The following is a 23323-nucleotide window of genomic DNA, read 5'->3' as shown; positions in this document are numbered from 1 at the left end:
GTGAGGGCGCAGTATAATCCTGCATTTCCTAGAAGGTGGACATTTGTAACAGGAGTAACAGACTGTATTGTTTTGATCTGTCCGTTTTTCAAAGTTAGATTAAAATGAGATGCTAGCTAGTTGACTTGCTGCATATTTTGTACTTACTGCCACAGATCAGAAGGGCAGAGTTGGCAAATAGATGAATGTCTAGTCTGATTCATACAGCCTGCCCTGAATGTTTAGGAAGAGTGCAAATCAAAGGGGGCCGCATCTCTTTTGACTTTGAGCCCTGCTGCTCACTGAAGCCAACTTTTTGCCAGTTCACATTTCTGTAGAAGGGTTGGTGAGACAGACTGAACCACAGATGTTTTAAGAAGAAAAACTTCAGCACTGTAGAAGTAGAATTTCTGTAAATAGTGCTTCTCCCATTCTTAATTCCCACCTCATTTGCAGACAGGCCACACGCACAGCAACAGGAAGATTATTATTTCAGTACCACTGATCAAGACAGCTGCAGATGTTCTACTTTTGAAAGTAACACACAGAGATCAAAATTCAGAGGTGTTTATCTTTTAGTTTTGGGCACCATCCAAATGAAAACTGCCAGGAGTGCAACGTGGCTGCTAAAGATCACAGTGAGTTCCAAGTGCACCCATCATTCTCAAGTAATGAGAGTGGCTGTACTGGCCAACCTGGAGCGATGGAAACATCAGCACTAGAACGAAGCGTACACCTTGATCACATAGTTGTTTTATTTTGCTCTTGCAAGCAGCCACAAAACAGGCTATAGAAGAATAAATAAATTAAAGCAGAGAGTGTAGCAGTTTATGCAAGTACAACATGAAGATGCTTGACTTTGCCATGATTTGGTGTTTGTTACTGCACTTGGTTCTGTGTTAGAGCAGTAACCAACAAGAAGTAATTTAGGTCAAGTATTTCCCCCTTTGGCCAAAGAGATTTTTAAACGTGCCCTCAACCAACTCTGCTAGAAATAATAATAAAATGTAGAAAAAAAAAAAAATACCCCAAAACCTCTCATGTAATATCATACAGTCATTATCAGTTTGTTCCAAGTGTGTCAGTCCGTTCCAAAATACTTCTGTCCAAAGTGTGTTGGTGCTACTGGATGAACTTCTGTAGTTAAAATTGTGATCTCTGGGAATTCCTGGATAATAGATTTGGCACCTTTTGAGAGAAAGAGAAAGGCAGTAATGAATGTGGCACTACAGCTGTATTTCAGCCCCACCTGTTAAATCATGATTAGCAGAATTGTGTGGATGGCTCTGCCTCTGTTCTTCCATCTCATTTCTGCCTTCGCTGACTGCCTACAATTGCAAAATGCTGTGCACTGTCCTGGGTTTTCTTATTTGATTTTAATCTTCTTTACCACACATGTAACTTCCAATCTAATCACCACTGTGGTTACAGCACAGTTGATTTTTGATAGCGATTTCTGCCATGGCCAATTTTTAAGAGGACCCACAAGATCCATGTTCCTACTTCACACAAACAGCTGGCAGACCAGCCCAATGCAATCCATGGGCTCCTGTGCTTTAGAGCAGCAGGAAGGCTTGCATTACCTGGTGGCACTGCTGCAGTCTGTGCTTGTAGGAATGCACAGGCTTTAGGAATCCCCACTTAAATGTACCTGTTCTCCCTCTTCTGCCCCTCACAGCCCCTCAACTTACCGTGAGGTGTGGAGAATAGGCTTAGCAGGATAATGACACTTGGTTGTACGCCATGTTCTATAAGAACTTTTACAGCCTCAATTACAGTATTACCAGTACCTAGAAGAAGAAAAAGGAAGATTTTCTCCTGTTTGAAGCACTCACCCTAAGCCAGCTGAGGTTAGTTGTCTGCATTAGTGCTGGTGTGTGGCTGAGTGCAGATGCTGTCCTTTCCCACTGGGCAACTATCACCTCACAAGCACTAATTATAGAAGACTTTGGTCTCCTGACAAAGGAACTTCATCTCTACATTAAAATAACTGACTGTACCGGGTCTTAAATGCTGAAGTCAGTGGATTTTATTAGAGCCCTGAGGCAGGAACGCTCATCTAAAATAGCAATTAAGAGCTCCGTGTGCACGAACAGAATTATATCTTAAACTGGAAAAGTTACTTCATCCTGATGATGTCCTGATACATTTTTAATTGCATTTAATTTTAAAATAATTTAGAATTAGAGTATTCATCAAAAAACTCTTTTAATAGTGTAACAAAAATACTGTAAGGAATCTTTTCTCACAGCAATTGAGCTTTCTAAATGTTGCCATCAGACTGTAATGCATCAGCCTTTCTCCCACTCAGCCGTACCCAGCTGATTTCTGCAGTCACGTTAATGCAGGCTGACCAAATCCCTGCTCTGTCACCTAAATCAAACCACACTACAATAAAAGCCCCTGAAATTCAGAAACTTTCTTTAAAATACAGAACTGTTGCTGCTCAGGCAAGCCCAGCCATAAGTAACGCGGATACTTACTTAGTATTGGGTACATAAGAAGAACTTTTCTCCTGTAAATGTCTGGTGGAAACTTAGCATAGTACACTTTTGCTCTCTGAGTTTCCTCGTCGCTCTGTATGAGGATCTTTCCGATGCGGATTGATCTACAGCAGTCCCGTAAACCTTGTTCCATGGCTTCGCCTCAAAACAGCAGGAAAAAATGTTATGTGCTAAGGAAGAGCACAGCTACAAGATGCTACAATTAAGCAACACAGCCCCAATACTGTATCGATGAAGGGTTCTCAAAAGGAGCTTTTCTTGGTTCCAAGTTTTTAAAAGACTGTAAGCTATTTTATTTTCCTCTGTTTAGACAGAAAAAGTCTGTTCAGTGTTACTTAGTTCCCAGGTGTTAGTGTTCTCATGTACATCTAGTAACTCATCTCATGAGTTCATACTAGTGCATCTCTGTACTAGTGCTAAGCAGGTTTTCAAGGTGGAAACATCAAAACAAACTGCGTCAATTTACACGTGGTTTGGAAAACACCTTTGAGCTTTGCCCAGAGACACTGCAGTGCAGAAGAGCAGCACGGGAACCTGTGGGGATTCCCGAAGTTTCAAACACAGTAATACTGTCCCTGTCATCACTGAGCACAACTCATCTGGAGAGCTATTTTTGAGGAGGAAAAAATCAGAAACAAACAAGGAAGGAGAGTTGTTAGAAAAGAGGTAAGATGAAATCTGCTGCAGTTATTTGATAAAACGTTGAGGAAACATTACTTGACATTCTGTGATCAAGAACACCTAAAAAAGAATGGTAACTAGCAGGTTTAGCTGAAACTGTGCTGCAGAGAAGTGTGGTTGCACTTTTTCAGAAAGAAGTTGGTTACAGGTTTTAAAGATGTGTAACTCGTACTCATTCAACAACCAAAATCTGCCTACCACTTCTCATTATGCTGACTCCACAGTTTCCCTTTTCAAATTTCACTCCTTCATACTTGTATCCTAGGAGAGGAAAGAAACCAAATGTCAGTGGCAATGATTGCTCCCTTCTGTCCCTTCCTGGTGCCCTTTCAGGGCACGCTATTTTAAGTGACCCTGGTGTGAATGGAAAGGAGATGCCCCCACATACCGAGGGGACAATGCTGAGCTCCATGTATCTCAACAACTGGCATGAGCCAATCTGCACACCACACCCTGCAGTCCTCCAACAATGGGAACAGGACCAAAAACTACTAAAAAATTTGTGCTTTCTTTACTTGTAAATTGCTTCAGAAGTGGCATTGCTGTGAAGAATGTGGCAACGTTACTTATGGACTCTGCATGTTCCCGTGCCTGCCTGAAAAGTCCAAAGGCTCCTTTAAAGGAGATGCAATAGAGTATTTAATTAATGGACTTGAGGGACGTTCTGTTTTTGAGCTTTAAAGAACAGTAATTGCTATGCTGACAGCAACTTACAAATGCTTGCAGGAAAAGAGTTCAGTATAGGTGAGCAAGAATTCATACATAAGTGTTTTGCATTTCCAAGGCACTGTTCCTCGTGGAGTTGGCACATCTGAGGCCCTCTCAGCTTCCTCACCAGGTACAGCTATTGAGCAGAAGGGCTACCACACCGACAGAGAGCTGACATGGTGTCAGAGGGTAAGACTCGATGGTGTGGCCAGGAATGATGGCAGAACACAGCCTCTTCACCGGCGTGACTTGTGGCCAGACAGCAAGGTCCAAGACACTCGCTGCCCACAGCCAGGCAAGCAGCCCCCTGAAGAACCACTGAGCTTCAGAATGGTGTTACAGGGGTACTGCCAGTCAGACTGTGTAATGCAGAGAAGCTGACGGGCATTGAACTACCTGTCACCAGCTGACTTGGAACAGATGTGAAGCCAATGCTCGAGAAGTAGCTGCTGACCTACTTTAAAATGAGCAAAGGTGACTTTGCCTTTCTGAGTGCTTTCTTACACTTTAGCCAGCTTCAAACAGAGTGCTTTCAGCCCATCTTTTCTGTAACTAGAAGTAGGATAAAGAATGCAGATGATTTATTGTGAAGGATAGAGGGGAAGAGCGCACTAATATACAGAGCTGCTCTCAGCCTGAATAAATACCAGTGAAACCCTCAGGGAGAGGAGGACTCACCTGGTGCGGTAGTTACCTCTTACAGCAGTACCACAGGCTCAGAGCATGTATTGGAGTGGTTGATACGTAGTAAGCAGCAGCTCTGCTACCTGAGTACCTCTTCTGCATCTTTACAGTTAATAGGAGCAAACCAAAAGTACTGCAGTGAGTTTCCTCTTATGTGAACACAGCCACTTTTTATTTCCTGCTTACCATCACTCCCAGCTGGCTCCCTGTTGCAACAGGGCAGATTTAGGCTGACAAATCACTTGTGTAGAGTACTTTGTGAAACGTCAGCAGTTTTAATTCAGCATTACAATGTGGGCAAGTAAAGTGATAGTGCAAATACAACGGGAAATTTTCATTGCAGTTTTGCAAGACCAATTTAAAGCCTTAGTAAGATAATTATATGGCTGTGTTCTGTTCAGCTGTGTTGTTACGCATATTCTAGCTTTCTTTAATACCTTGAAGGGGCCTTAACTCTGTACTCTAACTGAATGTTAAATTGTTCAAGCCTTCTGTAATAGTTCTGTGCTTTGTTACATTGATTAAGCTTCCACCTCCAGTCCTGCTGGGCAGAGGAGTAATTTCCCACATACCTGTTGGAGTGGTCACTGTGCATTCTGTGTATGGCAATTGATTCAGTCCCTCTTCAACCACAAGTCTGATCTGTAGAACCAGAAAAAAAACAGCTTGAAGGGATCTGTTATCTATGAAGATAAGAAATGCTAGCTGTTTTCGCAAGAACTCGATGAACACCTCACAGCCAAAAAAATCCTCTTTTACTAATAGATAGGGACTGATTTAAAGGACGTTTTTGGAGCAATGTGTGTGTATGTGCACAAATCAAATGAAAGCACTGACAAACAAAACTGGCAGGAGGAGCATTCATCAGTAATGACGTGATAAAACTGACTTGTTTTCTACCTGGCAGATAAAGGCATGAGGGACCAATCTTCCACCAGTGCTGATGAACCACCAATGTGAACTTCCACTTTGCTCATAGAAAATACTACTGCAAAAAAAAGGAAAATTCCCCCTTAAGTTCCCCATCAGCTATGCTCCAAACTACATCCACATTTCTGTGCAGCAACTGCAGTGGGGCTGCCCAGGACAGCCAAGGGAACTGTAGCAATGTAAATACACCACCAAGTGCCCCAAAACAAGTCTCTTTACCACCCTTTCCTTCTGGCACCTGTGGTTATGAGTGCACTGCCAAGCAGCTGTGCTTCCATGCTTTATGGATGGCTCAGGTGCAGCAGAGACAGCTCTGCTGGAAACAGAGTTTGTAAGTAAGTCACACATCCCTCCAGAGGCCAGAGAACTTGCAGCTGTATTCAGGCAGAGGCACTGAAATGTGCTCATCTGGGCCCAGAATGACAGCCCATGAAAGATGCTCTGGGTATTACAGATGTAGAAAATTCTCTCTGCTAGTGAGCCAAAGATTCGTAGGCCAGAACTGCTCAAAAAGAGCTGCTGCCATGCCAGAGAAATCTATTAAAGCAAAAGTCACTGTGTAATGGCAGAAATGAGGTGACTGCTCCTGGGACTGAACGAATACACCGCTCGCTTCAGACAGCGTCCTGAAACAGCCCAGACCAGAAGGATTCCTCTGTTCTTCCATCCCGCCCTGGTTCTTAGCACACACACATACAACACGAGGAATTAGAAAAGGTCCCTTAAACTAAAATCCAGCTTTGAAGGTGTTTTTAGCAATTTTAGTATGGCAGCTTTCTTTTTTCAGGGGTGAGTTTGTGACAGCCGTGTTCAGAGGCGGTAGGCAGAGCCAGTGAAGGGGTTCAATTCACATCTACGAGGAGCAGAAGAGCAGTTCACAAGTTTAGCCAGGTAACTCAACCACTGCTTTCACTGATGCAAACTGCACCCTTCTGCAGTGTCGGTCCACTTTTTTACATGAAGGGAAGGCAGCTTCCCATCATACTCCTGTCTGAAAGCAGACTTGTTGCTTCAGTCAGTTCTGGACACTGTAATTCACAAATGGAAGGCACCAGTGTTCTACTACTGACAGACATGTTGCATAAACCAAGACATCCTTCATTTAATTTCAGGTTTCTGGTACATTTCCCAAGTCAGGTTTGGAAGACACTTTTTTCCCATACTGCTTTCTTGTTGACAGGGCTGGCATTGGTCCGCATTACTGCAAACTTTTGGCAGATGAACTAGTGTAGGTCTACAGTCAGATTACAAATCTCCTTGTTTTTACTACATGTATCAATGTTTTATGAAGAGGCTGGGAGGACTCTTTTGTTAACTTGTTGGTGCTGATAAAACTTTATGTTTGTGCTACACTTTCTGCTGCCCTCACACTGAGCTACAATAATCTCCACCCCTTCTCCCTGTAATGAAATGTCCAGCAGCTCTGCTCCCCCCATGTGGCTGCCATTGCTCAGATGCAGAAGCTGAGCAAGTATTGGTACAGCCCCACAAGAGCAGGGAGAGGTGAAGCTTTGGTCCCAGTGTGGAGGAGTTTGACCAGATATTAAAACCATGAGTAAAAGTTAGCAATAACAAGGAAAAAAGAAAGGTTTATTTTGGAGGGAGTGGGGGAACTAAAACAAGTGTTCAACTGTCACTAAAGTGTCAAGGCTTACAAAATTCTGTTTCTGCATTTAATGCTGATACACAAAACTATATAATCAATGTGCTCATTTAATTACAATTATATACTTAAGACTGCCTCTGCAGTAAGCAAGGAAAATATTGTTTGCTTTCAGTCTTCATTAGCAGACCTGTTAAAACTGCTAGCAAAAGCCAGAGCTTATAACAGACAGGAGTTTCAGCTAACTACCACACAAACACCTTGAGGATGTTAAAATGTTTGTGAACCTGCCCTTTCTTGGCCAATTAAGCACATGAATAAAGTCACCCTACTACACTTAAATACCACTGAAGAAATCAGGTTTGACCAGTCCTTCAGGGTCCATGAGCAGAGGAATTTGGATTTAGGCAACCAGAGAAAGCAGGTTGATCATACTGGCATTTAGAAGAGGTGCAGTTGCTACATAAGGCAACCAGGCCCAGTGCAGGTAGGGATGGTGAGGCTCTGAGCAGACAAACCTTGGAAGAGACACCCCAAAAGATACCTGTAACCTGGAGCAGTTAGGCCTCACAGTTCTTATGCCTGCCTGCAGTTTTGAGAAAAGCAAAGCAGTGGAATTCCAATAAATTAGAATTTAAACCAACTAAAAAAAAATTATTTTTAAAGCTTCAGTTGGACTGGGTGACAACCTTTGAAAGTCCCTTCCAACTGAACTAAATACTGGAGTAGCCAACATAACCTCCTAATTGGTGGGAAGACAGTAATCTAACTGTATTGTAGGTGATAACTGCACTGATTTCTTAGATAAGAGTGATTTCTAAGAGAATCCTCTACCCCTTATGCTGCAGTTTTTCTCAGAAGCTGAAGGAAGGCAGAACAGCAGGACTGTCGGTATCATTCCATGTTTATACACCTCACCTCAGGATTTCAAACCATTTTCAATGTATGCACACACACCCTTGCTATGGGGAGAGAGGTGGGCAGGAAGGTGAGGTGACCCATTCAGCACCACACATTGCTACTGGAAGGAACCAACTCCTCTCCCAGGCCCCAAAACCAAACAATCTGCATGCTGCCCTCTGCAGAAAAGCACTGCAGTGCTGTGAGCTGGGGGCTGCAGGGCAGCGCAGGTGACAAATACCTCCCTGAATGTCAAGTTCAGTTTTGCTCGGTCGTTGCCAAAAACTGGACATAGGACATCCTGTCTCTGGGAGACGTCTCCTCATCCTGTTACTGGCTCTTTTAGTCCACAGCACATTGCTATAGCTCCCGCTCAGCTGTATGCAGCACTCACTCATCTGACTGGACCCAGTTTATTGGGTACCTCCCACCAAGACCTCATAAAAAAATTCTTAGGTGTCTCAGTAAAAATGCTTCAGGCTTAGTGAGAATCTCACTAGCTCTACAGAAATCCTGCATGGGTGTCATCAACAAAACGCCTGTGCAATGTGTGGCTGCGGGGCAGCACAGGTCTGAGGGCTCAGCACAATCACGCAGCACCTTCAGGGCACTCTACTCAGCTATCTCTTACCACAGGTTACAATGACTGATCATTTCCTGCGCTAGAGGCTTCCTTCCCTCACCTGCTTCTCCCTCACAGACACAAGATGGGTTGTCTTCCTCAAGACTTTAACCTCTCCCTTGCAGCTGCAGGACCTCAACACTGGCAGTCAGTTTCAGAAGCCATTTGCTAACCTGTCCTCCAAGTATCTTTGAGTATTTCTTACATGCCATCCCCTTGTATAAGAAACTGGCAAAAGAAAAAATTCTACCACTATCAATCCATCACCTTTAAAATTGCTCCTTAAGCCCTCTTCCTAACGTCACCTTACAAAATACTTCCCACTAGCAACTGCCAGCTAGTAGCAAGCTTAATTTTATTCTCATTTTCCTTCTGCACCAACGTTAAAGTTGACAGGAAGGGCTGTTCTTATGTGGTGGGAACCCAGTGTGAGGTAAAATGAGAACATTAGCCAGAAACCCCTACTGACAGCAGTACTGAATGGGAAGGGGCCTGGCACCCGGACTGGAGATCTGTACCCTTTAAACGTGTGGCATTGCTGATGTTGGCCTTTGTTGGCTTTCTTCATCTTATTCGCACATTTGAGCAAATGAAGAAGTTAAAGCCACAGAATAAACAAAACAAAACAAAACAAAAAAACAGGAAGGATGGCCCACACTTGAGCTCAGACTTTCACAATCTGTGGATGTTTCCTGTGCTGTTCCAACTTGTTCGACAGCACGAAGGACATTATGTCTGTTTAAACAGTGTCTGCTGAGAACTGCTAGCACAGAACAAAGCTGGGACTGTGACTTTCTGCCTGTTCCTTATGAAGCACTATTGGCAAAGAAGGATGCTCCAGTTGGTGACTTGATCCAGCAGTTACAGGGATGAGTTTTGTTGGCTTGGGCCTTTACTGTTCCTGGAGAATGGGAATGTCAGAAACATCCTCAAGAAGGGAAAAGTAGAGGGGAAAGCTAGAAAAGCTGCAGCGATAAAACGTGCTGCAGTCACAGCCTTCAGCTGTGGGCACAGGGAAGCCCTGAGCAAGCCTAGATCAGGCATGGATTAAGATTGGGCTAAACCTGTCTGGTTTGGTGTTGGTAGATGCTGAATGCTCCCTGAACTGATCTTTGTTAGAGGAGGAAAGAAAGGCTTTTCTCATTAACGAGTGTGCATCTGCAAACAGGAAACCCTCATGAATACCAGTATAGGTGTGGGAGTGGGTGTTGTAAGCACCTAATTTACACGAGATAAATGTTGCATTCCCAACAATCTTTGTTCTGACTTCCTACAATACACACAACCTTCAAACTGCTTTCTCTCTGCCAGTATCTACCCCATGGTTAAAGGCAGATGCCCATTGTGGGTGCACACAGGGTGGCTCATCTCACACATACGCGCCAGGAGGCACTTCTGCATGCAGTCAGTTGCTAATATCTAGACTGCAGGAAATGGTACAGATCTGTTCACAAGATCAGAAGTGCTTTTTCACACTAACACAGAGCTATCTTTAGCCTCTGCGCATCTCTTTTTAAACAGTCTTCTCTTATTGCTACTTCTTGCTGTCCTAAGGCAGTTGTACTTGGTATCAACAGTTTCTGGAACCCTCTGAGACGAGTCTGTAACAAGGAACAGAAGTCCTTTAGAAAGTTGCAGCCCAATTGCAGTTTCCAGTTTGGAGAAGCTCCTCTCACACCATTATTCTTGCCTGAAAGATCCATTTTATCAGTTACAAAGCACAACACCAAGAAGAAGAAATGCTTCACCTACCAGACGATCAGCAGAAAACACGAAGTCTCCTCTACTGGCTGTCCTGAAAAAGGGAACAATTTCTGTTTTAAATCGGGGAATAATTTTAAGGATATTGCTTAATTATGGCAGTTCTTCAAGGACAATATTTTCCAGGGACAGTTTATAGAAAAGTTTCCTGCTGGATTCCAACTTCATCCTGCAGGGATCCTGCTTCATGGGTTCTGTGGGGGGTGGAGGAGGCTGAGGGGCTGGAAACTACCGAGGGCCTGGCCTCTTTCTGCTGGTAATGCTGCTGCACTGTGTAAGCAGCAATTAAAGCATGAAAACATAAGGCTGATATTCTGGTGGTTGTTCCAGCTCAGCTCCAGCACCTCAGAAGCTCAGATCTCAGCAGCCTGATAAATGTTCCGCATCTTTAAGCAGGAGATCTTTGCTTCGCTTGCTCTTACATCACTCAAACCATGGGACAACGAAAACATAAGATTAGACCAGTGATCTTGAGACTAAATGAGCAGGGATGCACAAATACCACCACAAAAACACCTCTCTGCTGGCCTACAGCTTGGATGAAACTTCTTGCCAACGTGCCTGCTTGGCTTCTGGCCCATTCAGAAGACAGGAAGAATGGGCTCACCTCTTCCTGCCGCACACTGTGCAAATATGCCACGTTGAAAGCTCGAGAGAAGTAAGACCAGGTTTTAACACCTTGCTTCCCATGTCAAGATGTGGTCAAGGAGCCGATGTTTACAGTCTATTGGCCTTACAAAAATCCTCCAAATTAACATCACATGCACAGCAGTTACACCCTTCTCACTGTCAAACTATGATACCCTGATACACTGTACAGAGAGTTGTGCACTCAAACCCCAAGGTTCTGCAACATCTTATGTTCACGTGAGTGAAAGCCAAGACGTTTGCATGCCCAGTCCCTGTGCACACACAGCTAGCCATGCTAGAAGACAGTCTGAAGCAGACTGGCAGCCTCATCTTTCTCCTTGTGCACTACATGTTATTCATTATTTCAAATGCTGCTTGTTACTCTTTTTGTTCTTTCCAGGAATGACAGGCTCTGCCTAATTTTTTCCTTCTTTGACTTAATCGGAACCAGTACTCAAACAAACCCCACCAAACAAGACAAGCCTAGCCATCATATAAAATGCTTCTGTTAGGATTTTGAAAGGGATTCATATTCCCAACAGTAGTGAGCGCAAACCCAGAAAACTAACAGCAAGTAGCAAGGAGTGCAGGTGGTGTATTATGAGTTTTCTCCAGGCTGGACTGTGGCATTTCAGAAAATTTACCTAAATTCCATTCAAGGGTGGAAACACCTGTGTCACACCTTTGTTTGCAAAGCGATGCACATTCAGAGTGAACGCTATGAATGAATACAAGATACTAGGCTTTAGTTACCCTGACCTTGCACAGAGACTTGGATGCTCTCACAGCTGGTTCACAGAGCCGCCTTAGCCAGCTGTGCCCGGCTTTGAAGGGACGAAAGACAACAGAGAACTGCAGAGGCGTGCACAAAAATGAGACCCAAATAATTATGAAAACGACAGAGCCTTTGTGCAGCTGCAACTGGAAAGCTGTCACCAGATTTCAAACCTCGTATCATAAAGGTGTTAATTTCTGGTGGCCAGAAAAAATGAGGGGCAGAAGCACGGCCGTGCGGTGTGAGCTTTGCTGACATCAGCAGGCAGCAGGATGCAGGGCACAAGGGCTCATTCTGAACCTGAACGCTACCAACCCACGCTGCTCACCTCTGGGTCCAGTGGTGGTGCTCGCATCACAGCAGGCAAATCGTGCTTTTAATAGATGCCCGCTATGTATGTTCGTCTTACGTTGCACGCTAAATTTAATACACTATAGTATCACCTTCCATGTGCCAAGCAGATACAGACGTGACCAAGGGAGGTACACTCCCACTGCCAGGGCAGCCGATCACGGCGCACTGAATCACCACGTCCTGAGCACCTCACTTTGCACATTCGGCACAGGGGCACCATTTTGCATTCATTTTTGCGCTTCTGGTTTGGAACGGAGGGCTCACGGCCGGGGGCGGAGCGGGCCGGCCGTCAGTTAAGGGCGGCGCTCCCCGAGCGGCCGGAGCGGCGAGCATCCTGCGGGAGCTGCCGGAACGGTGGGTGAGCGCCGGGAGCAAGGATGCGACGCGGGGCGCGCGGCCGGCGGCCCCGCCCGGAGCTGCCGGGAACGCGGCGCCGCCGCACGGCGTCGGGGAACGGCCGCCCCCGCCCCGCGGCACGTCACCGCAATGGCCGCGCGGGAGGCGCTGCGCAGCGCCGCGGGAGCCCCGCCGGGAGCACGCGGCCCTCCGAACGGCTCCGCCGGACGGGGCCGCCCGGGGGGAGCGCGGGTACGACCCCACCCCCGTCTCCGTCCCCGTCTCCGTCCCAGCCCCGCGGGGCCGCTCACTTGTCCCTGATGATGGTCTGCAGCTCCCGGATCTGATCGTTCATGGGCAGCAGCTTCAGCTGCGCTCCGAGCGGCGACGCGCACTCCTCCGCCGCGGGGCTGGGGACCGCCGCCGCCCCGTTGCTGGCGCTGCTGCTGTCCGGGCTGGGGCTGCCGCTGCCGCTGCCCTCGGAGGGCTCGGCGAAACGGATCAGCCGGGAGCAGCCGCCCGCCGGCGCCGTCTGTTCGTCTTGGGGCCGCGGGCCGCCGGCCGCGCCGAGCCGCTGGTTGTGGCACGGCATCGCCTCCATGCGCCGGGGCCCCCTCCCCCGCGCTGACCGTGGCCGCCACGCGCCGCGCCGCGCCGGCCCCGCTGCGCCGCCGCCGAGGGGCGGGGACGGGGGAACGGCCCGCCCACCGGCTCCTCCCGTTGGCTGCCGCCGCCGTCGCTCATGGTGGCGCGGGGCGCTGCCGAGCTTTCCGCGCGGCTCCTGGGGCGGCGGTGTGGCGGTGGCCGTCTTCCGTAATGCTGCGCTGTGGGACGAGGGTCGCGTGGGTTGCGGTTCTTGGAGGAACGTTTCTTAGCGTGTGCTCGGGCCCTTTGCGGCTCTACTTAAAGCGTTGCCCCGGGGCGGCTCGGGCCGCGGCTCAGCCCTGCCCTCAGCAGAGCCCTGCCCTCAGCTCCCGGCCGACCGCGGGCGTGCGGGCTGCAGCGGGGGAACGAACCGCTCGCTGGCTCCGTGCGGGTGCGCTGAGCAAAGCCTAAGTGAGCCTCTGCTGCTCCGTGTGTTCGCACGGGCCTTGCCGGGTTCTAAATATGAAGCGCTGATTGCGCTGTGTCCCGTGCTTTCTTCACCCGTACTTCCTATTGTCCCTGCGTCGGGAACCTTTTGGGTGAGTGGGAAAGCTATGAGAAATTCTGCGCTAAGCTGGTGCAGAAATTGTGTGGCAGCATGGAAACAGCTTGGGCTCAGTGATGCCCTTCTTAGTGGGGGGAATGGTGTGCTCGTGTGAGCTCCAGGCAGGGGCTGCTGCTGGTGGAGGTGTGGCAGAGCCCGGAGGAGGCACAAACACACACCTCTTGTTTGACTTGAGCACTGATCCTACAGCAATTAAGGGATGGATATCAGTAATTTTGTAGGCGGGTGTCCGTTAGGAGAAGGGGATTTAAAAAAAATAAATAAATAAAAATCAAAGTTTTGGCACATCTTAATTAACTTGTCAGTCTAGTTAACAGATAACCAAACCTGCAGGAACTCTGCAGAGCTGAAACAACAACACTTAACGAGAACTTACTGTGGGATTGCAGCTGACTTGAAAATGTAGCCCAGAGAGAACAGAAGACAAAGCTGATAAGAAGGTGGAAGGATTGCAACAGCCTGCGAAGCCATCTGCTCTAACAAACGTTCGTGTACGTTCACTTAGTGTACCTATAGATACGTTGCTGTGAGTACTGGCAAAGGTCACTATGAAAATGGAACCTAGATAGCAGACAGAACTTTCAGTGGTGGGGATTGGAGTATTAGTCTCTGTTGGGTTGACTTGGAGCTGGCTCAGGGACCCTTACATTTGTTAAAGAAGAGCAGCACTGGAGAGCGAACAGACTGAAAGACAACCTGAGTGCTGGGAAACTGGAACCTGCACTAGGAACTGGGAAATGAAAAGAGATGATATAGGGAAGGCTGGACATGCAACTATGGATTTCACCTGAATATAAATGACCAGTTGTTAGATTTACATGAGCCATTTTCTTGTCTTTTTTTCCCCTTGTGCAAGGCTTCAGAAACAATTCATCCTCTTTTGTCATTTGATATATATATAAACGTGTGTGGGAAATATATGTAATTTTTAGTTCTGTTTTACAGGGCAAAATGAGGGACGGATGTATCTAGCAGCAAGCAGCAGCAGCTGTTTGAGAGGCAAAGCCAAAAGAAGGGCAGTATCTCCTGTGCTCTGGTTTGACTCCATTTACCGTTAAGCTGAGATAACTTGCTGCCAAAGTCTCAAGTAGCAGGCCATCCAGCCTAGCAAAACACAGAGGCCCCAAACAAAAGGTAGGCCAGAGAGTAAGAAGCATTTTGCAGTATGTTTGGGGGTTATCTACAACAATTTAATGCTTTATTACTTAACTAAGTAGTATCTCTGTTGGGAAACTGTGATCTATGAAGTAGACAAGTCATGGAATGAGGATACAAGTAAAAGCTGCTTGGGAGGATGGGACACTAGTCTGAAAACTTAGTATCATAACTGCAAAATCTCTGACACCAGCACAGGTGGAGCTCATTCTAGTGCCATAAAACTGAGAGGGCAGCAGGTTTTGTCCTCATGTCACATCATGGCGTTGTGGCAGTCTTCCAGCTAACTAAATTCAGGTCTTTACTATGAGAGTGGTGAGGTGCTGGAACAGCTGCCCAGAGAGGTTGTGGATGCCCCATCCCTGGAGGTGTTCAAGGCCAGGTTGGATGGGGCCCTGGGCAGCCTGGCCTGGTATTAAATGGGGAGGTTGGTGGCCCTGCCTGTGGCAGGGGGAGGTTGGAGATTCGTGACCTTGAGGTCCCTTCCAACCCAGGCCATTCTGTGTGGTAAATTTCTAACCCACAGACATTAGTCCTTTTCACTGTGCCTTTATTATATCTAAGTTAATATGAATAAACCTGTTGAAACAGAACCTAAGGATAGTTTATTATTTGGAGTTTCATCCTTGTGGAAAGGACCTTGAGTTGCTACCACGATGCATGTGAAATACAGCACCTGTAATAATTAAAGACCAGTTGCATTTTCACTGAGTTTGTTACTGACATCAACAGAAGTGTCATACAAGGGATGAGATACACAAGAAAGTTCACACGTACGGTTTTTCCTTCAGGCAAGTACTCTCAGCATTGATTTTGATGCTTGCCAATTTGATGCTGCCTCTTCTAGGCCAAAATCTCAAGTGCCTGCATGCTGCCACCTGAGAAGACATTTTCTAAGATCTCCATGCTGCACCAGCCCTGCCTGATGAAGTTCAGAGGTAAGACAGGTGACTGCTTAGCTGGAGTGGTACAGTGAAGGATCAGGGCATGTGTTAATGGAAGTCAGAGGTTATTTAATTGGAAGCCTAACTTAATCAGTATGTGTGTCTAGACATTGAAATAGAAACAAGGTCTACCCATATTCTAGGGATTGTGCACTAGGCATAGAATTATTTATAAAAGGACTGTTTTACAGGATTAATAAGATGATATATTAAATTCCATCTTCTTGACATTCATACAGTCAGGTCAGATTTGGTGTTTTTTTTCTTTGACTTTAGGTTAGTTAACTGTCAAGACTCAAATTTCAAACACATGTAAATTGTGCTGTATCCTAGTTACTGTTCTCTGAGTGCTTATTTTTAACCAGGCACTGAAACTTCTAAAATTCAAGCTGTTAGTTAGGTGACACTGCATGGCCAGTAATTAATGTCAGTATATCAGACTTTCACTGTCTGCTTCATATTTAAAGTTAATGCTTCTGGTCCCCCGAGGACAAGACAATATGTGAAATGCAAGGGAAGAAAGATACTGCAGAGATTTAGTCCCTTAAGAAGGCAAGTTCATTTATGCTATGGGCAAAAACAATGTTTCTAAGCATTTTCTCCAGTATCGCCCTCAGTGTCTGAAAGTCAGTTCTCAGCACACTAAGACAAGGTGCACAGTGAAGTCTGAATGTACCTATTTTCTTCTTGGTGATTGCTATACACAGTCAGTATACTTTTGGCATTTCTATCTTGAGTTTGTGATCCATTTAATACACCTGGTTTGTAACTGCACGAGGGGATAGCATGAAGTAAAGAATAATAAAAGTATTTTGTATCCATATGTTCCCTGGTAGAGATTCAGAGGGGGAATAGCACTGTTTTGTTTTGTTTTAAGAAATGACAAACTGTATGCAGGTTACAGCTGTTAGCATTGCACAACTAATGAAGTTAATCCTTTCTTCTGCTCACCACACAAACGTGATCCTATCGCAGTGTTTTACAGACTCAGTATCTGCAGGAGTTAAGATTTCATTGATTCGCTCCTAAACTTAACCATTCTTACTGTAATTTCCTCCCTCCCCCAACATCTTTTTGGAATTTCCCTTGTTATGACTTGCAGTTGTTGCCTCTTGTCCTTTCTCAGTGAACTTGCAGGAAGAATCTGGCACCTTTTCTATAGGTGTGTTTAAAGTAATTGAAGACAGCAATTGCATAATCCCTCAGCCTTTCCTTCCCCACGCTTGGACAAGCCCAGTTCTCACCCCCGAGGCAGTGCATGCCATCAGCTTGACTTTCACCATAACACTGTGTAAGGAACTTGCAGATACTGTTTCGTTGAACCATATATGAGGAACCCTTCTGATACCCACAGGTAGGTCTGTGGTTGCAGGAACTTCTTACCTTAACAGCCATCTACAGGACAGCAGTTCTGCAAGGGGAGGGTTACCCTCTGTGAGTTGGGTCTGATTTCATTCCAGTGCACAGAGAGTTAACATCTTTTGTGAGCTATTAGGTATATATAAGAGGAAGTAAAGCACCAGCATTTGTAATCAGTTATTTTGAATGCCATTCGTTCCCAGTGGACATTCCTGAAAGGCAGTTCTTGCCAGCATGTCAACTGGATGCCTTTTCTCTGAAATGCTGGAGTTCCCCCCAGCCTTTGCCAAACAAGCCTTTACGACCTGGAAAGTCCCCAGCATGGGGTGTGCTGGGGTGAGACCTTGGTGCCCCTGCTCTTTCTTGAAAGCTGCAAGCGTTGGAGCATCCCAGTGCTCATCAGGCCAGCGTTGCTGGCTGCTGGATAAATGCATGAGTTAATTCTCTCTTCGATCTTTACTAGCAGCTTTCATACAGCATTCCATAGACTCCACAGCCCTATTAAATTCCCTGTGACAATTACAAGAATTTGCCTTCTGGAAAGACTAATTCATGCAAGAGCTTTAATGAGTGTTTTTCCCCCTCCCTGTAGATCTGTGCTTAAAAATCCTCTCTCATGCTGATACAAAAACACAGTTGCAGATTATATCTTTAAAAATACAGTTATGTTAGCGTGCGTCACAGGACTGAGTCTCTTATCAAGCTGGTAATGAATTCACTGTTTGCTGCTAAATGAATGCTCTGATTATTTTTCAATGCATTGCATTACATACATTTGCAATTCCATTCTTAGTGAGGCTCTGTTGGAAAATGTGCTGATATGAAAAAAATTATTTTCATGTTCTGCTATCATTTAGGAGTAAATGGAGTGCTATCTTCCATTTTTTTGTATAACACTGTAGACTAGCCATCTGCTCTAGTCACTGCTTTCATTACTAACAGGAGAATTTATTTTTAGGTTCACATAGTGTGTAATGCTCGTATATTGATGCTGATCCTCAGTGTATGCTTAAAAAATTAGCTGTTCTTTATTATTTATGAAAAAAACAACCATTCAAGAATAACAGAAGGAAAGCATAAACAAACTATCCTTGTTTGAGGAAAAATCATGGTTTTGCTTTGTAAGCTACTTTACTAGCAGCCTAGTGAAGCTGTTCATGCTTGAGGCATTTACAGCTCAAGGAATCCTCAGAAACATGAGTGAGTCATCAAATTATTCCTCGTTGCTGCTTAGGGAGCTGAAACAATGATCAGCCACCTAGTAATAAAGGAACACTGTGCTGCTGATTATAGGTTATTGTATGAGTTATCAGTGTGACCTCAATATTTCACTGAGATGCAAATTTTTAATTACTAATCTAGACTGGGTTGATTTTTCTTTTCTTGCTGGTCTTGAGGCGTTGTAATGGGGTGTAATTTTTCAAAAGATATGTTTGTAGCATAGTGTTAGTGCTATCCTGCTCAAGTGTTCCGAGCAAGACAAATGGAAGTACTTCAAATCATTAGTCACCAGTAATGAGGGTGCTTGTGGCTCTACTGCGAGAGGTTAAACAGCGTTGTTCAGCGGTTGGCATTCCGGTTAGGATATCAGACAGCGCTGTGGCCCTGTCATATTTGTGGTGCAGATGATACGAAGCGTTTTAAATAATGTGTAGAACAGCTAACAGTATGTTCGTGTAACATTGCAGCTGTCATAGTGGTAAATCAGTTTTTGTACCTGATTCTTGCTTAGCGTTAAGGTTAACAAAAACAACTTTTTAAAGAAGAAAGCTCAAAAGCCATCTTGTGGTGCAAGCATACTTCTCAAAACACAGTTCATTTATGCTAGTCTTTTAATTGACTGTAAAGCATAATTAAACTGCACCTTAAATGTATACGGAGCTGCTCTCTTCTTAAAGGTAAGGTCTTAGGAGTAGCAGATCACATTTTTCCAAGAAATAAGCCTGAGAATCACTATCTCAAAATCAGAACTGTGTCTTTCAGCACATACTCTACTTGTCAAAACTGATTTTATGTATCCTTGAGTGAAGAGTTCTCTCTCTCTCTTTTTTTTTTCCCCTCACAACCTTGTCCTATTTTCCCATTTTTATTTTCTGCTTTAATTTCTTCCTATTAATTTTCCCTCTTCCCCTCCTTGTGTTCATTACCTTCCAATATGTATGACCGAGTATCACTGCTTTTATATATCTTCTAGCCTGACTTCTGATTTCACTTTGATTGCCGCAACTGTAGGGGCACTTTAATTTAACCTAATGCATATCATCATTGGAATTGTCAATGTTACCATATAAAATACGGCGTTTGTCTCCCCTTGGCATACAGATCAGTTAGCATTCAGTGTTGATTCTATGCATCTTAGAGGACCATTTAATAGTTATATAGGAATCATGGGATCATTAAGGTTGAAGAAAACCCAGTAAGTCCATCAGGTCCAACTGCCATCCCCTCCCCACCATGCCCACTGAACCATGTCCCTGAGTGCCATGTCTACTCCAGTAAATAGTCTGCACAAAATCATGCTGTGTTTTTACAGCTGGAAGAAGTAAGTTCTCGTCACAATTAGTGAAGTTCATTCCAGTGCTATAATCATACCATGTGCCTTTAAATAAAATTTAAAACTGTGAATAATAAAACAAATTTCATATATTTTAACTGCTGTGTTATGTGCAGTTTCCTGTACCATCAGCGTGGCTGATTCCAGCATTTGGATTTTAAGTCGTAAGCTTAGCCTCTGTGTTTGTGCATATTCACCATCTTGGTATTTTATATGTAAATCTCAGGATTTCACTACCATGCATATTCCCCTGCAAGTACTTCTCTGCCACAGTGCAAATCTCTGTGAGCATAGCCTTGATGAATTTTTACAGATAGTTTTATTCCAGTTGCACGGCTAAGACGTTTCGTGTATGTGTGCCAAGCTGTCAAAGCTGCAAGGATCTAAATGAGGCCAGAGCTGCCACCCTTAGGAAACAGAGAACACAGAGATTTGAGGGCATGATGCTCGAGAGCTGTAATATCTTGCTGCAGTGTAGTTTAGGTTTCTTATTGAAGGACTGGAATGCTTAAGGAATGAGCGCGAGTCCAACGTAACTGGATATTGTGAGGTTTATTTCTGTGAACAAAGAGCAAAACTGTGCCATTTTGTTTAGGGCAGAACTGGAAGAATGTCAGGCATACTGCTAAGGGTGCATCTTTTTTGTCTGAAAGGATAAAACCTACTCATTATTAGTGCAATAATGAAGGTGCTAGAGCAGTCCAGTTGTAAATGAGTTACACCCTTTGCGGTTTTGCTAATTCTCCATGTGCTGTGATCCCTCAGTGTGCATGCACCATCTCAACTGTCTCACTGAATGCTAATGAGCTTCTACCGAAAGTAATCACAGAAAGACATCTCTTCCACATCAACACCTATTACCAGCTCCAAAATTGGTTTGTTAAGCTTACTGGGGATATGCCTATAGCTGTGTAGCTGCCTGTAAAAACTGGAAGTCACAGCAGGCTCTGTGAAATAGAGCAGTAAGATGGACTTGAGGACTATCATGTCGTGCCCTACCAGGGAGATGTCTGAGTATTTACCAAATACATTGCAGCTATCCCTAAGGCAGTGTAAAGACAAGGTAAAAACGATGGAACAAACTGCATATGGAAGTCCATATATTAACAACACAGTTCCTATAATTAGAGGCAGGCAGGAAGCAATATATTAAGAACACACTTATATCTAGCAGTGCCTTAGATCAGCTCTGAGATTTTCTCTGCTTCCTCCAGCAATCCAGCTGACAGATGGTGTCATAGCTTTGTGGCTGAGATCCAGAAGTGAAGTGCATGTCTTGGGTTTAGCTATCACTAAAGGGAATCTTGAGTTGGAATGTGTGTACCCAAGCTGTCCCCAGCTTTTCATTCAGGCCTTTCTCTTCCAAGAATTTCCTGTGATTGGTAACTTTGGGTTCACAACTCATTTTAGTACTCCTCCTAGGGTTTAGCATATCTCAACACTGTCTTTAGAAATGCTTTTTTCCTTAGATGGAGTAAGCTGGAGTCATCTTCTGCCTGTTTGAAAAATGGGGTTTCTTAATTATTCTCCTGGTACATCAGTAGAAAGAAGTCACAAACCTGCAGTTTACCTATTGGAAATATTTCCTCTATTTTGATGTGTTCTTTACACAGTGAAACTTCTTCCATGTAAGTTGCCAACTCTGTCTTTCATGAAACTACAAGTAAGCATGTGATTTATTACTATTTCTTGTTCAGGATTAAAACAGTCATAATCATACACATCCAGGATGAGTATAAGCTTAAAAGGAATTAGGTTAGGAAGAAATTCTTTACTCAGAGGGTGGTGAAGCCCTGGCACAGGCTGTTCAGAAAAGCCCCATCCCTGGCGGCATCCAAGGCCAGGTTGGATGGGGCTTTGGGCAGCCTGATTTACTGGGTAGCAACTGGGTAGCAGGGTGCTGGAACTGGATGGGCTGTAAGGTCCCTTCCAACCTAAGCCATTCTGTGGTATCCACTTTGGCGTTGGGGAGTCTGTGATAACAACAGCTGCTTTGCAAGAGCTGGATTAATATACTTGTTGGGAATCATCTGAATCAGCTTTATAGCTTTTGATAAAAGCTTCTGTTTTGTTACAGTTCATTCTTTCATTGTGCAATGCATTTCACAGTTCACATCCATCTGCAAATGTATTTTTTTTTTTTTAATCCATTATGGCTACTTTTCCTCTTCCATTCATCTATTTTGAAATAAACAGACTAAATTAATTCAAATGTTTGCCTCTGAAATGCCTTTATTTTTATGGGATATATACTACCTCCACAGAGGGATTTATGTGTTTCTTGCAGGGGAAAACTAAGTACCCACTTACAGTATCTTTTATTAGCCAGATGATGCTTTCAAAGTGTTGAGAAAACATGAGCAAATTAGTCTTCATGCCAACACCCAATATGTCAGGGGTGTCTTCATTTTTATTTATTTTTTATCTTCACTTTGCTGTGAGGGTTACTGAGACATCCCAGATAAAGCACATTACAGCATGTTAGGGTACACTGAAGACCTGGTTTGCTGACTGTACTTGTCATGGAAGGACTGGTGGCCATACTATGGGGTATACCCCTCAGATTTGTGTAATATTAGTTTGCCACACTATTTTAGCATTTAATACTTTAGAATTTTAGTATTGGCAACATAATATTTTGTGGGAGTTGGTGTGGAAAATGTCCAGATTAGAGACCTTTTAGGTTTCTATTCACAAGTCTCCTCTGTGATGAGTTGTTACCATTCCTGGGGTTTCTATTTCTTCTACTAAGCTTCTTTTGTCGTTTATTCTGAGCAGAGATTGATTTTTGTCTTGCTTATACAAAGAGATCCTCTGCTTCTATAGTTAACTCTGCAGAGAAGCATATATATATACATTTTTTTTTTTTTTTCATGGCAAGCTACTTGAAATGGTGTAAAAAAACCAACAAACCTCTCCTGCTATCTCTCTGGGTCTACATCATGAGCTTTGTTATCCTGATTTCTGACCAGTAAGGTGTATGCATGGCCCCTCCTTTCTTCTCTCAGTTGTCCCATCTTGTTTTTTGCCCATCTCATTCCCATCTAAATACTTCTTTGCCAGATATTTGACTTCCCTGTATTTAATTTGATCCCATTAGATCCAGTACTCCTCCTACCATTGCTCATAATTTCTCAGCCTCTCTACACGTTTACAGCAGGGCTATGTATACTCACCCCTTAGTTATCAGTGAACTAAGCTCAATATTTAGCACTTTTGATTGTTTTTTGAAAATGAATCACCACCTCCCCACCAGTCTTCTGATGTGGGTGCTTTTTTCAGCATTAGATGAATGACAGGACTTCATTTTGAATATTCATTTAGAAGGCTAAATTCTCACTTGTACTTCATGAAAGGAATGTATGTATTTCTTATGTAATTAGTGCTCGCTTGAGAACTATATTAAAACTATACTAGACAAAAGTTAGTGCTAGCCTGTACTAAAGGGAATATTAATTGAATGATAAAATGCTCATTTTCCACCTCCAGTGTGTCTCATGGAAAGCATGTAACAGGTTCTATAAATGGCTCAGCATAAAGGTGTAGGAAACCTGTTATTCTCGTTTCATTTTACCTGAGAAAAGGCTATAAAGGTACAGTTGTGTGATACTGTGAGGTTCGACAATAGATGTGA

General features: G+C 44.3%; 1 protein-coding gene and 1 long non-coding RNA gene across 2 annotated transcripts; one reads left to right on the top strand and one right to left on the bottom strand.

Moving 5' to 3' along the window:
* Positions 1-712: 712 nt before the first annotated feature.
* On the bottom strand, positions 713-13068 carry UPRT (uracil phosphoribosyltransferase homolog). Its single transcript, XM_042876749.1, has 7 exons — positions 12779-13068; positions 10364-10406; positions 5129-5198; positions 3363-3425; positions 2463-2624; positions 1671-1769; positions 713-1167 (listed from the first exon to the last, which is right to left on the bottom strand). The coding sequence occupies exons 1-7, from the start codon at positions 13066-13068 to the stop codon at positions 1061-1063; spliced, it is 834 nt and encodes a 277-aa protein (XP_042732683.1). The 3' UTR covers positions 713-1060.
* A 448-nt stretch (positions 13069-13516) lies between these two features.
* Positions 13517-17485, top strand: LOC122182857. Its single transcript, XR_006180031.1, has 4 exons — positions 13517-14168; positions 14623-14811; positions 15680-15770; positions 16903-17485. It is a non-coding gene; the product is annotated as an uncharacterized LOC122182857 (long non-coding RNA).
* Positions 17486-23323: the final 5838 nt, after the last annotated feature.

Source organism: Lagopus leucura, unplaced genomic scaffold (assembly GCF_019238085.1).
Source record: "Lagopus leucura isolate 7727_CA_CO unplaced genomic scaffold, USGS_WTPT01 Super-Scaffold_100016, whole genome shotgun sequence".
NCBI classification, from domain to species: Eukaryota; Metazoa; Chordata; class Aves; order Galliformes; family Phasianidae; genus Lagopus; species Lagopus leucura.
The sequence above is the reverse complement of the archived record's forward strand: the minus strand, read 5'-3'. Positions and strand labels throughout refer to the sequence as shown.

Coding starts and splice junctions, on each gene's coding strand:
- UPRT (XM_042876749.1), bottom strand. CDS start 13,068: ATGGAGGCGATGCCGTGCCACAACCAGCGGCTCGGCGCGGCCGGCGGC. Junction 5,199..10,363: donor TGTTTTCTGCTGATCGTCTG/GTAGGTGAAGCA, acceptor CTGGTTCTACAG/ATCAGACTTGTGGTTGAAGA. Junction 1,168..1,670: donor CCTATTCTCCACACCTCACG/GTAAGTTGAGGG, acceptor TTCTCTCAAAAG/GTGCCAAATCTATTATCCAG.